Source organism: Physcomitrium patens, chromosome 11 (genome assembly GCF_059467195.1).
Source record: "Physcomitrium patens ecotype Gransden chromosome 11, ASM5946719v1, whole genome shotgun sequence".
NCBI lineage: Eukaryota > Viridiplantae > Streptophyta > Bryopsida > Funariales > Funariaceae > Physcomitrium > Physcomitrium patens.
In genome coordinates, this window is record NC_143420.1 from 12,803,526 (window position 1) to 12,818,290 (window position 14,765).

The following is a 14,765-nucleotide window of genomic DNA, read 5'->3' on the forward strand; positions in this document are numbered from 1 at the left end:
AATTAGATTGGCTTATATGTTGGATTTAGGTTGAAGAGAATTTTCAACTAGAACATTTATATAATTTTATTTTTTAAGTTAAATTGTGTAAAAATTCATGAAATCTTCTTGATTTCAATATCCTTACATGGGAATTATTATATTATATTATATTTTATTCATTATATACTTATTGCATGTATGCTGAATTGCTTAAGTTACTAATGGGCCAATTACCTTATTTTGCCTTTTAATATGAAAATTTTGTTCTTTTATTTCTTTCATATTCTTTGAACATGTATTAGAAGCAACTACATTATACTATTGTGGTTGTTATCCAAATTACAAAGTATAATCATAATTTATCTTGTTGCAAAGTAGAATACTATTACAATATCTATTATTTTTGCTTAAATGTTTGCATTTGATTTCAAATTAAATGGCTTATTTTGAATTATGTGTTTCCAAAACCAAGTAATTTTTTTTATTAAATGTTAGATACTCTTATCAATTTTTTTGATATTAAAAACATGATTTTTATAGCAAATTCTATATACTAAATAATAATGTAATTTCTCTTATATTTAGTGCTTCATCCAATGTACTAGTAAAAGAGATATTATATTGTAGCCAAAAATTCATACTTGGCTAAGCATAGAAAGCTGAATGGAACATTTAATTAAAAATAAATAAAATAAAATAAAATAACTATAATTTATGATTATGTTTCAATTTTCTCAGCATAAATAGTGATTATTAACGAGTAAAATAAAAAAATAAAACATCAGAAGAATTAATCAAGTACATCAACAATAATCTAAATAATTATTATATTAATATCATAAAAAAATCTTGTATAAGTGTTAATACATAAAATGAATAAACACAAAGGATTACAGTGCAAAATCAAATAACATTTTCAGATCCACAGAATCAATAATTTAATAATAATAAAAATATTTTTTTTATGTGTATGTAGAACTATTAAAATAACAAGGATTATACTTTCATATTATTATAACTACTATTGTCCTATAAAAGTATCCATGCAAATATTTTTATAACTATACAATTACATTTAGTTCAAAATTCTAGTTTTTCTATATGGTTTCATTAACCAGATTTATATATGTTTAGCATAGATATTAAGTTGACATTTTTCTAAATCTTTTTTCAAACTCTTGATACTATTTCTTTGACATGAAAAAATATATATTAATAATTTATAAGGTTTACATGAAAAAATTCAATATTAATGACATTTTTTGATTCATTGCTTTTATGAAGCTCACAGTGAAATAGAATATATATATATATATATATATATATATATATAAGAGACCCTTGGAGCTCACATTGATCTTAGTGAAAATTTGTAAATTTATTAAATTTTTATGTATGTCATATATTTATCATGTCAAGCATTATTTTAAATTGAGCTAATGATGTATCTGAGCCAAAAATACAGAATTACATGTATTAATCTATCTAAAGACATCAATAATCTTAATTTGAATCAAAATTCAACTATGGACATTTACTTAAAAAGTAGCATCACAAAAAACATTAATTAATTGTAGTACTCTTTCAATCTTATATTGTTTTGGAATTATGTTTTTCGTAGAAAAAATAAAATACCAACATGATGTCACCTAATGTTGATTATAAGATTGAAAATTAGAATAAAAAAATTAAAAAAATAAAAATCAAGTTATATATTTCTAAGCTATAAGTTTACGGAGGCTACAAGTTCATAGAGGCTACAAATATGTTATATCAAAGATTGTCTCAATAGCTTATTATTTGTATTTTCTGCATGTTTTGAATGTTTAAATGAAGGATGTTTCTAATGCCACCATAATTTTTTATTATTGCCACCACAACCTGACACCCACTTGATATGTTTTTTTTAATTTATTTTTATTCCAAACAATATATTTTTTCAAAAAAATAAAAGAAAAGGTATTGAACAAAGAAAAGTTGATTGGTTTGAAAGATTTTGAACAAAAGTGGGATGTGGTGGATGATGGTGACAATAGCAAAACCTATGATCACACTAGCAATATCCTAAATAAATATTAGAAAAATATCTATTCTTTGAATACAGATAGAAAACTCTTAAATATAGAATTATTGTGAGCCTTGCAACAATGGCTTCTTGACTTAGTTTTATATTATGGTTCATATAGTAATAGGCATTGCAATGATTTTGCACTCCCTCATTACTAAATAAGTATATCAAAATTCTATGCAATCAACACAAGATTTATAAATGTATCTAAAAATTACAACCTTTAGTACACATTTCTTTTGCATCAAGAAATAGAAATATTTTAGTAATGAAGATGTTAACAAATACATTTCAAAATATATTATATTCACTACATAATTAAAAAAATCTTTATGACATTCTAAAAAATGATAACAAAAACTGCAATGGTTTTGTTGCACTCTTTTAAAAAATAAGTCATCTCTGTGGTCATTTTATCCTCTTTGGTTAGGCATTCTTGTATTTCTTGCAACATTAGTTTTTTAATTTGACACTACTATATTCTTCAATCCAATGATTTTGGGTTCATTACAACATTAGATAATCATAAATTAATGACATTATATCACCATATAATCCTCTACAAAGTACAACTTGTCAAAAGGAAAAAAAGAAAAAAGAAAAAAAGAATTGATATACTGTGAAAGATATTAATAAATGGACATAAAGTTGTACAAGATTGCCTCTAGTCTTGTCTTTATTTCAATATTAGCAAACAGAAAAAATGCAAAAACATACTTACGTCTATTAAAGACTCCAGTTTTCAAAATTTGAGGGTATCAATCTCGGTATTTTTATTTGTTTTAAAAGATCTCTTAATTTATTTATTTTTGAGTTTATTTTAAATAAAAACCCAATGGATTGTGTATTGTAACATTTTGTATTTGGTAATTGCAGCAATAATACAATAAAATATGTATACTTTTTTCTTTTATTCATGTGATGATTATAAATTTGAGTAGGACATCACAACTCTAGAAAGATTTTATAAAGTTTACTTAACAGGAAAAAAAATTCCAAATAAAAAAATGTTTTGTCCTTTTCAAACAAATATATTTTTCAACTAGACTGTTTAATTTTGTTTTCCTTTTACATTGAATCTTTTATATACATATATATATATATATATATATGTAAGCACACACACACACACACACACACATTGCAATTGATGTAAGGAAATCGCTAAAATAAACCTTCTTCTTTTCATATTGCCTTATCAACCAGTAAATTATAAATATAATTCAACCTTACGTATTTTAAATAATTTGAAAGTTAGCTGTACTCTCTTCTTGATCTTAAATGAGCAGCCTTTATTTTATTAGCAATTTATCACAGTCCATAGACACAATTACAACATAGGAACATCGCTAGATTATTTAATTAATTGTTTTTATTTATTTGCATGCTCTGGGCTCGAAATCCACGTGTTCGAAACGAATTTCGGAGGAATACAATACTGGATAAAAATTAGGATCCCTAAATCCCGCATTTTAGTTTGAAGGAATGCAGACAAGTAATGGCAACAGGACGGGGGAGGAGAGGGGATGCGACGACCGAACTGACTGACGAACGAACGGACGTCACGGCCGACTGAGAAACACGACGCTGGACGACAAAACATCGGAGGCCGCGGCGTGAATGATCTTCTCCAAGACATGCTCGCGATGGGGTCCAAAGAGCCGCAAGCAGATCGCAAGCGCGCGCTTGCGGGCCTTATCCACAAACAAAGAATGCTTCCCAAAGGCCTGGATGGTGCGCTTTAGAACCACGGCGGCAATCTGCAGCGTCTGCGGGTGTCCCGGCGTCACTGACTTCGCCGCAGCCAGCGCCATTTGAATGTGCGTCTTGCGGACGTGCTTCCGCCGACGCGGCTCGTCCATCCCCCGCACGTCGACGATGAGGCGACGCCCGTCGGCCAGGTAAGCGGAGAGGAACGAAGCGCGGATCCAGTTCCGTTCGTCGCGTGTGAGCCCGCGCTCCTGGAATAGAACGTTCTCGATGTACTCAGCAAGCTGCGCCAGGTCGATTACGGAGTATGGACTTGAGTATTTGTGCCATTGGCTTTGTTGCTGCTTGGCGATATGCTGCACTTGGACGGTAATGGCGGCCTCCGTCTCGCGAAGGCTGTAGGCGCGGGCCACCAAGCGCAGGGCGTCTTCCATGCGCGCCTCAAGAGCACAGCGAGGACAAGAGCACATGAAGTTCCAGCTATGAAGCATGCTGGCGCGGCGCTCTTGCAGCGGGCGGAAGATGTCGAAGTAGGCCACCGTGAGCTCGTCGCCGCACTTGAGATCCCGTGCGGCCACGATGATCATGGCGTTGCCGATCACCACCGTTGCGACGCTCGGTGTGCACGAGTGGTTCATGAAGGAAGGGAGCATCCACAGGCCGCAGCTCCAGCTCCGCGTGATGTCCCTGGCGTTCTTCCTCGTGACCTGCGTGTGGCCGAATGCATTGCACTGCACTATGCCGCAGAGTCGCGCGATTTCGTTCTGCGGGAAGGCGGTCGTTGCTGGCACTGGATCCCGTGGTGGTGTCTGATTTGCTATTTTTTCTTGGCGGAATAGGCTGATTGGTGGAACGGGAAGCTCTTCGCCGCCCCGGCTGCATAATGTGGCCAGCATGGCTCGAATGTGGGAGGATCGCCATGCTTCCTGTGTCAGGATTTCTACCAGCTGCCCTGCTAGTACATGGCTTCCCGTGTAACTTCCAGCTTCTAGAGTCAGATTGCTTTCCACAATTTCCGTCTCCACTTTACTCGCAATTGCAATCGGGTTGCATATTAGAAGAACGTCTCCAGCTGCTACATTGCTCGAGAGAACCAATCCCCTGCCCCGTCCATCTCCGACTCTATTGATCTTCACAGAACCTATCAAAATTTTAATACTCAAATTTGACTCAACATTCCTTTTCAATATTCATGAGGAGTCCTGTCCTTCTTTGACCCATAATTTCAGCTCATTTCAAGTAATGTGGTGATTATCGGTCTCTGATCTGTCAATTCACTTTTTGCGGTAGTTAACCACGTCAGCACCGTTTCCGGACATGGAAAGTTCAGTGCGTGAAGTTGGAACTGACCTATGAAATCTTCAACTAGTGGGGGCAACATCCTCCCCCCAGAAAGACAATATTCTTCAAGGCTGGATGCTGTGATAGGTTGTGGTCCAACCTCCAAACCACGGTCTTTCTCACTTTTAGTCTCCCTGTTCGATCTATACATTTGCAGTCCCAGCGGTTCCACCGCTTCGGGCATGTCTTTCTCAATGTTACCGGGTGTTTGATCCTTGTCTCTGCTCTTCCCACAGTGTTGCATGAACAGTTGCTGAAATTGCTCAATATGTGGATTCGGGATTGCGATTTTCTCGGGTGATTGGGAAAGTAATCCATTGCAAGTTGCTTTCCGTCTCCAGCAATTTTCATTATTCAAGAATTTGATCGCAGATTTCTGAGGATGATCCAATGTATCTCGCGAAGGTTTTGGAGTAACCTTCGCTGCTTTCACAGGTATGACAACATGTGAAGATTTGGTAGATAGTTGTTGGCACCTGGCTACTTTCTTTGGCCGCAGCACGTTTTGTGTACTTCTGTTCTGTTTCTGAAGTCCGTCTAAAATCCTTTTGCTCATGATGCTTAATTCTTACAGCAACCAGTGCGAGATCCATCAAGAAGCGGAGCACGCAGCACCAGTTGCATTACACCTGCGCAAAATTTTCACCAACCGCCATGACCAAATCCTCTGCACTTCTTCCTCTGGACGTCCGAATTTCTGCACCACCATACTGCAATGCTCACGGCTACTGTGCATCGGAGTGATAATGCTCGTCGGGCAGGAGTAACGGAATCTGAGACAATGAATAGAGAGGAGATCCAAGGAGGCACAAGAAACAAACATCCATCCAGACTCGGCAGTCTCGCTCCCTCATGCGGAGCTCCTCCCACGATCTCCATTAGTTCCAGATTGCCAAAGAATCGACGACACTCTGATGACGAGAGTTACCACACATGGGTGAGAAATATTTCATTGGGGAATTTCTTCATGGTAAGTCATTAATCTCAACTGAACCAATCTCTTATTTCTTTTTAAAAATATGAAAAAATTCCCATGTATATATATATATATATATATATATATATCCCCTACTTAGTTCCATTTTGCATATGTTCAATTTTATTGACCAATGTAATTCAATCATATTAGGTTTAGATTTCATGACAGCAAGTCTATTCCAAGTCTATATATATATATATATATATATGTTAGAGTTGGTCTTGTGGATCAATGATTTTTATCTTAATTTTAGTTTTTGATTTTTTTTATAGTTTAAATATTTATTATAATAAATAAGTATATATATATATATATATATATATATATAGAAACAAATATTTAAACTAGAATAAAATCAAAAACTAGAATTAACATTCATCTATATATATATATAGAAGAATATTATAGATGCATGCCTTTATTAAATAGATTCACCTTTGATGAAGAATATATTAATCATGATAAATATGGTTAGTTTTTATTAGTTGTAGATTCAATAGTGAAGAAATAATTCTAAAAGTTATTTATTTATTTATTTTTATGATGGTTAAAATAAGTTAATTTAGTAAAAATTTAGATCTATTTAATATTTTTTATACATGTGTATATATATATATATATATTTGTATTGATTTCAAATGTTATTAGAAACAACAATCATTATTTGTTTGTATCCAAATCTTACTTGATTGCAAAGAAATTCAACTTGTGGACTTGATTAATCATACAATGTGACTTTTAGGAAATTGTAATAATTCAATCTATGTTGAAATTGAGAATTAATCTTTAAAAGCCAAAAATACTACAAATCTTCTATTAATATGCTTATTTTTAAAGGATTTATTTTACTTTTTATACAAGTATTATGACCACCATCTTTTATTTTTGATTAATATATTATAACAAGTCAATAAATTCTAACAATAATTTAAAACATAAATTTTGATATTTAATTTTTTAATAATAAATAGTATTTTTTATATATCTCTAATATTTATTATTAAAAAATGAAGTATTATGATTATTAAAAAAAATGAAGTATTATGTTTATTAAAAAATAATCATAGGGAGTGTTAAAGTTTTATATTAAGACATATCCTATTACACAAATCATGTATTATGTTTTCTAATGAGATTGTGGAAGCTTGGATTTTTAGCTTTAAACGATATTTTATAACTTATTAATAATAACATTATAAAAAAATGAATAGATTTTATAATATTATTTTATAATAAATAAATAAATTTACAAATGAGATTTTTATATCATAATTGAAATTCTTAAGCACAATATAAATATTCAATTCATTCAAGCATATATTTGGAATAGATATTATACAATTATTGGTTTGTTATTGATTTTATTTTTAATTGTTAATATTCATATATTTATATTTAGAAATTTTATAAAAAAATAAAATTTTAAGATTTCTTATTATTATAAAATTACTTAATATACAAGATGAATAAAACAAGGAATTTAAGAATACCATTCAATAATAAAATATAACTTACACGTTTATATTTATTAATCTAAAAGTCAATAATATCATCTTATGAAAAAATAGTCTATATAACTTTTGCATACTTGGAGAATTTTGGCATCTAATGGATATTTATTTTATTAAAAAAAGATGTAAAAATAAGTTAGATATAGCTTTTTAATTATGATTATGATATTACACATAAATCAAAGATTGCATGTAACCTTGTCGTATTATGTGTGTTCTTGCTTGAGAATGCATTAAGCACTTAATTATAGAAGGTAAGTAGAAATGCAACAAAAATCCTACCAAGTCTAATAGAATCTTTAATAAAATTTAAATAAAACTTAATAATCCTAATTAAACTTTAACCAATTCAAAATAAATGTAACAAAAGTTAGAAAAGAATAACAAAGAAGTCTTTAATTAATCTCAAAGCAAATAACAAGAAATATTAAAAAAATATAAAATCAATTATAATTAATTCTTAATCAAATACTAAATCTTGAATAAAACTCTTAATAACCTTACAGCAGATCAAAATTCAATAACAAATTATTGAACCATTGACTTTGATTCAAACTTTTCATACCTTATAACAACTAAATTAACACTAAGCACAAATGTTTTGAAGAAGATCTCAAATACCAAATAAATAATAAATACTAAAATGTGCCTGAGTGTAGGCTAACATTCTTCTTAAATCTTGATGTAGATCTAATTGAGCCATAATCTTTAATTACATGATAATTGTCACATGATGTTGCAATAAGTGCCAAATCTTACCAAATGCATTTATTTTAATTTATTTTAGTAGATTTTATTAAATAAATTTATTAGTGTCAGCTACAATTTAAAGACTTAAATAAAAAAAACTTCCTCACCTTGACATTCTTATCAAGTCAAGTCTTGTCAATAATTTTAAAAGATAAAAAGCTGTTGTTATACAATTTTCCTTGGCTATGGTGATAAGCCTTTCAGTGTAGTTTTAAGAATCTTTTGATCTTTATTGATTCCAATGCCACAATGAGGTAGTTGTAGGATTCATAGAAGTATTTAAATAGTCATAATAACATTAGTATTTTCTCTTCACTTACTTATAATTTCAAACTGATTTATAAGTATGTTCATCTTATTGATGTACACTTTGAGGTCTTTGTCTTCTTCCATATGTCACAAATTTACTTAGATATTATAGTAAATAGTTATAGAATTAGATAGAAATAGATAGAAATAGATTAAAATAGATTACTTTTAAAAGATCCTTTAGAAAAACTTCATAGACATTGCTTGACTTTACATCTGTTTGTAGTTGATTGGTAGGTTAGAAACTTAGTCAACAAGTTAACCATGTATTGGTAGTTTGCAAAATAAGCTAACTATGTGGCTCACATATAGAAAACTTATCTTACAAGTTAAGATACGTGTCTTGCAAAGTCAGCATGTTTTAGAGGTCTTTTAGGACATCACCATGTTGCTCCTAGTTAAGACTATATATGGATGCAAGAGTGAAGCCTTCTTCACTCTTATCTACACTTTTTTAGTCCATAGTCTTGTTTCAAGTCTTTTTAGTCTTCTTGTTTTTGGCAATAGTCATTCATATTCAATATTATATCATCTTTGAGTGATTTTTTAGTTCCTTTCAATGATACAAGAGTGTGTTTAGGATTTTCTTTTTTCAAGATTCATGTCTTAGACAATGTGATAAGAGCGCTAACATACTATTTTTATCTTCTTGAAAATTGAGTAGATTATCTCACTTCTATTCTTGTATTTTTTAGGTTGTAGACTATCCACCTTTTAATCAAAAAATCCTCTTTTTTAACATTGAACTTTTCTTTAAAGAAAGTAGATTACCCTTCCTTGTGGAAATTTTTAATAGAAAGTGTAGATTATCTTCATTTAATTTAATTTTTAAAAATTCTTTGAATTCACTATGAAAGAAAATATTATAGATGCTATTCTCATCAGAAAGGAGGATAGATTTGCAACTATTATTGTTCTTCATGAGCTTATGAACACTCTAAGAGTAAAAATCTCATATATTTCTAATGCCAATCAAGGAGGTACTATACCTATGCCTATGGAAGAAGTCTAGAATCTACAACAATAATTTATATAGTTCAACAAAGTAAATACTATTAATTTGAAGAAGGAATTTACTTCTCCACCAACTTTTTATCACATCGACTTTTCTAAGGCATTTTTTATAGAAATATATGCATCAAACTTTATCTTTGATGTTATATTGTCACAAATAAAAACAGATGACAAATTCCATCCAGTAGCTTTTTATTCCACAAAATTTTTAGCAGCTGAGATTAATTGTGAAATCCACAAAAAAAAAATAAAAAAATAAAAAAATAAAAATTCTTGCAATTGTGCATTCATTTCAAGAATGGAATCATTATCTAAAAGACACTTCAAGTCCAGTTATAGTATATACAAATTTCAAGAACCTTAAGTATTTTATTTTGCTCGTCTTTTGAATTGTTGCTAAGCCTGTTGGAATATGTCATTATCAAGATTTGATTATAAGATCACATATCAACTTAAAAAATAACAAGATTTATCAGATACTCTTTTTAGATACTCTTATCTTCCACCAAAAGAAGGAGACACATCTTTTGATTAACAAAGAATAATCTTCTTGAAGCTAGAGCATTTTCATCTTTGAATAATGAAATCAAAATTGACTGTTGATTTGACCTTTGTCAAACAAAATCAATCAAGTATGTCCTCTGATTCTCTTGTTCATGAATATCAAGAATCTTTCTTTCAAGTTTCATGATGTTTCAAAGTTCAAATTTAAGAATAAGCTACTTTATTTCAAAAGACGCCTATATGTTCCAAAAGAAGAAGCATATTTACGTGTTCTTCAAGCACATCATGACTTTCTAATAGTAAGATATTTTAGATACAATAAGACTTTAGAGCTTATATTTAGAGATTTTTGGTGGCTACAAATGTAAAAAGTAGTAAAAGACTTTGTCTAGTCATGTGACATTTATTCAAGATCAAAAACTCCTTGTCATCAATCCTATGGACTTTTTCAACCATTACTTATATCCAAACAATCATGGTCTTTTATTTCTATGGATTTTATTATAGATCTTTCAAGTTCAAGTTCATATGACTCTATATTTGTAATTGTAGATTGATTCACCAAAATGACACATTTTGTACCATGTATAAAATCTATTTCAGGTGAAGAAACAACTAAGCTTTTCATTGACAATACCTATTACTATCATGGATTACCAAAGGATATTATATTGGATAGGGAGACTCAATTTGTATTAAGATTTTGGAGAACCCTATTCAAGATTCTAAAGGTGGATATAAAGCTCTCTTTGGCTTTTCATCTTCAAATTGATGGACAAATAGAATGGATGAATGAAGTTTTGGAGCAGTATTTGATGTGTACTATCAACTATCATTAAGATGATTGGATAATTTTTTTGCCATTGGTAAAATTTGCATATAATAATTTGGTACATTCTTCTACTCAACAAATATCTTTCTTTGCCAATTATGATTATCATCCATGACTTGGTACTTTTGAATTTTCAAAAGTTAATAATTCTATAGCGAAAGATTTAGCAAATCATTTGTTAGAGCAACATGAAAAAATAAAGATACAATTAAAGAAAGCTCAAGAATGACAAAAGACCAACATAGATGCCTATCGCAAGGAGCAACCACAATTCAACGTAGGTGACAAGGTATGGTTACTTTGTTACAATGTCAAGACTACTTGTCTTTGTGATAAGTTGGACTATTATAGGTTGGAGCTTTTTCATATTTGTGAACAAATCAATCCTATTGCTTATTAATTACATCTACCGGAGTCTATGAAGATCCACCATGTATTTCACATATCCCTTTTTGAGTCGTATAAGATAATAAATATCTCCAAAAGAAGCCAAATGCCACGCTTCTTATAGAAATAGATAATAATCAAGAATTTGAAGTATAAGAAGTCTTAGTTTCAAGGCGACGTTGAAATAGGTTGGAATATCTTATTAATTGGTATGGATATGATATTAATGAATGTACATGGGAGCCATCAAAGAATCTTGCAAATGTAATAAAGAAATTTGAATCCTTTCATCAATCACATCCATCAAAATTAAGATGAAGAATAACAAATCTTTGCTATAAAAGAAACAAGACCAAAAGAAGATAACACTCTACTTTCTATCCTTCTTTGTAGCTTCTGTATAGTTAAGAAGATGGAGAACCAATAACCAGCAAATCTAACTCAAGAGCTTTTATTTGTAGATTTACTAAACAAGACATTGAGATTGTCACAACCTTCAAGATGATGAAATTGAAATGAAGATCCTCAAGAATAACATGTCTTTTCTCAAATAGATGGCAAGATACAATGTGTTTGGTATCATGACCTTAGAAGAGACTCCTAATGTTTAGTGATTTTATTAGAAGTAGGAATAATTCTTGATGGTATTCTAAATATATTATTTGAAGGAAGTTACAAAGGCCTCAACAATGACCAAATAATAGGGTGGTCTTTTTGCCTTAGTATGGAATACTATCAATAGTTGAGAGGGCCTATCAACCATCTTCAAAGAGAACAAAGTTTGGAGCATGTGGTAAATATAGTTTGTTGCATCTTAGATTTCTTCAACATATGAACATGGTTCCTTGTGGAACTCATCCTTAGAAGGGGGAATAATGTCACGGACATACATAGGGATTTTAGTAAATCTATATGATTAGGTAGGAGTAGATAAAAATAGATAAAAGTATGTTATCTTCATAAAACCTTTTAGAAAAACTTTCTAAAAGCTTCATAGATATTGTTTGATTTTACATGTATTTGTAGTTGATTGGTAGATTAGAAACTTAGTGATTAAGTTAACAGCGTATTGATAGCTTGTAGAACAAGCTAATTATGTGGCACACATATAGAAAACCTGCCTTGCAAGTTAAGATACATGTCTTGCAAAGTTAATACATTTTGGAGGTTTTAGAAGACATCACCATATAACTCTTACTTAAGAGTATATATGGAGGCAAGAGTGAAGCCTTTTTCACTCATGTCAATGCCTTTTTAGACCTTAGTCTTCTTTCAAGACTTTCTACTTTTCTTGTTTTTGACAATAGCCATTCTAATTCAATATTATATCATCTTTGAGTGACTTTCTAGTTTCTTTTAGTGATATAAGAGTGTATTGAGGATTTTCTTTCTTCAAGATTCATGTCTTTGATACCATGTATCTTACATGTTACATATGGATCAAAGGTCGTATACAATGCTGCCATATAATTCTTAAATTATAGCATATGTAGTAGTAAGAATATACCCTTCTTTACTTTTGTTGATTTTTTATTTTATTTTTAGTATAATTTCAAGAGATTTTAGTTATTTAATCTTTTAAAAATAGAAATTTGATCTTTTTTTTAGTTATATATATATATATATATATATATTTCTTTTTTATCTTTTTTTAGAAAGTACCTCAGTTGATCTTTTATATTTTTTAAGTTTTTATCTTTGATACTTTCAATATTGATTCTATAAGAAATATTTTGATTTACATTGTTTAATCTTAGAATGAGTATTTTTAGAAGTTTAAAGACTTTGAAGGTCTTTTTTAGGAACAAAATGAGTCTTTTATTAACATATTACATATTAACATCAGAAGTGAATATATATATATATATATATATATATATATATCTAAGAAATTTGATATGTATTTGAAGAATGAGAGAATTTCTAGTCAAATCATAATTCCATACATTCTACAAAAAGAAGATATTGGTTAAAGATAAAATTTTATTATTATGAAGATGTACAATTTTTTAGTTATGAATTTTGAAGTGAATCTGTTAACAATGTTTTTTATATAATAATTTAGTATTTGATGAGTATTTTTATGACAATGATATTATAACAAGATTAGAGTAGAAGAAAACCTTACATTTTTAGACTTAAAGACCTTCAAATGTATTATATGTGTCAAGATATTAGATTGTATGAGGTTCAAATTTGATAGATTATAAATTGTTTATTGCTAGGCTATTGTGAAAGTGCTAAAGCATACAAAGTATTATATATGGATAGCAAAAAGATCATCAAAAGTTGAAATTTTTGAATATAAGAGTACTATTAGCTCTTAGATGTTTATCAAATTAGACGTAAAAGTGTGTTTTTTGATATATTCTACAAACAATACAAATGAAAAGAAGACAATGAAGCATTGACATCAAATGAAGAATCTAGAACTTATAAGGATAAGACTTTATTAATTCAAAAGACCAACAATGACGATTTATAAGTTAAAAAAGATGTTTTATATCAAAATCAATATTAAATTAAAAAAGATATTTTAAAAGAATGAAGAACTTTATTAGAAACAATAGTATTCACCAAGACTATTCTTATTGAATGAATGGAGATATTCCAATTAAAAAACGAATTTCACTTGGTAAATGATATCATAACTACATTTTCTTCAAGTTAGTTGGAAGCATGCAAATGTTGCTCTTCTTGTTGGTGTCTTATCTTTGTACAATGCCATAAAATCCCAAGATGCAAAGAAAGCCATATTAAAAGGATATGAATCTCTTTTAGACAATCTTACATGAGAATTGGCTTGTCATATTATAAATTGATTTAGTAATGGTTATAAGTAGGCATTTATGGCTAATAGAGGTGCAAATATTTGAAAATCTACAATAGAATACATATTCTTTATTGGAGTGAAAGCCATCTCAGAGAATTACAAAAAACAACCAACTATTGCAAAATTTACCATACGAGTTAAGATCATGACAAGAAGTCATTATGCAATTGAAGCAATTTAAATAAAAGAACTCTAAGAAGACATTGGATTTGTGCAATTGGATGCAACTTTAATATTGTGTGAAAAATAAGAATGTCTTATATTTGCTAAAAATCTAAGCATCGTTAAGAACCAAATATATTAATGTTTGATATTATTTCATAAGAGAGAAGATTAAAAATAGATAAATGAATATAAAGTATATTGCTACAAAAGACATGCTTGATGATATGCTTATAAAGATGTTAAGATTGACAAGTAGTAAAGTAAGAATATTAAGGATCAACAATTTTTTGACTTATTACCACTACTTAAAGTTTAATCTTAATAAGTTGCTAGTTATTAAAAAGTAGCAAAAGCACAAACAAAGTTATTTGGGTGATGCA

At 29.7% G+C, this 14,765-nt stretch overlaps 1 protein-coding gene across 1 annotated transcript; it reads right to left on the bottom strand.

Moving 5' to 3' along the window:
* Window positions 1-3,318: 3,318 nt before the first annotated feature.
* On the bottom strand, window positions 3,319-5,986 carry LOC112289097 (uncharacterized). Its single transcript, XM_024534049.3, has 2 exons — window positions 5,111-5,986; window positions 3,319-4,901 (listed from the first exon to the last, which is right to left on the bottom strand). Exons 1-2 carry the CDS (start codon window positions 5,655-5,657, stop codon window positions 3,613-3,615), a joined length of 1,836 nt encoding a protein of 611 aa, XP_024389817.2. The 5' UTR covers window positions 5,658-5,986; the 3' UTR covers window positions 3,319-3,612.
* Window positions 5,987-14,765: the final 8,779 nt, after the last annotated feature.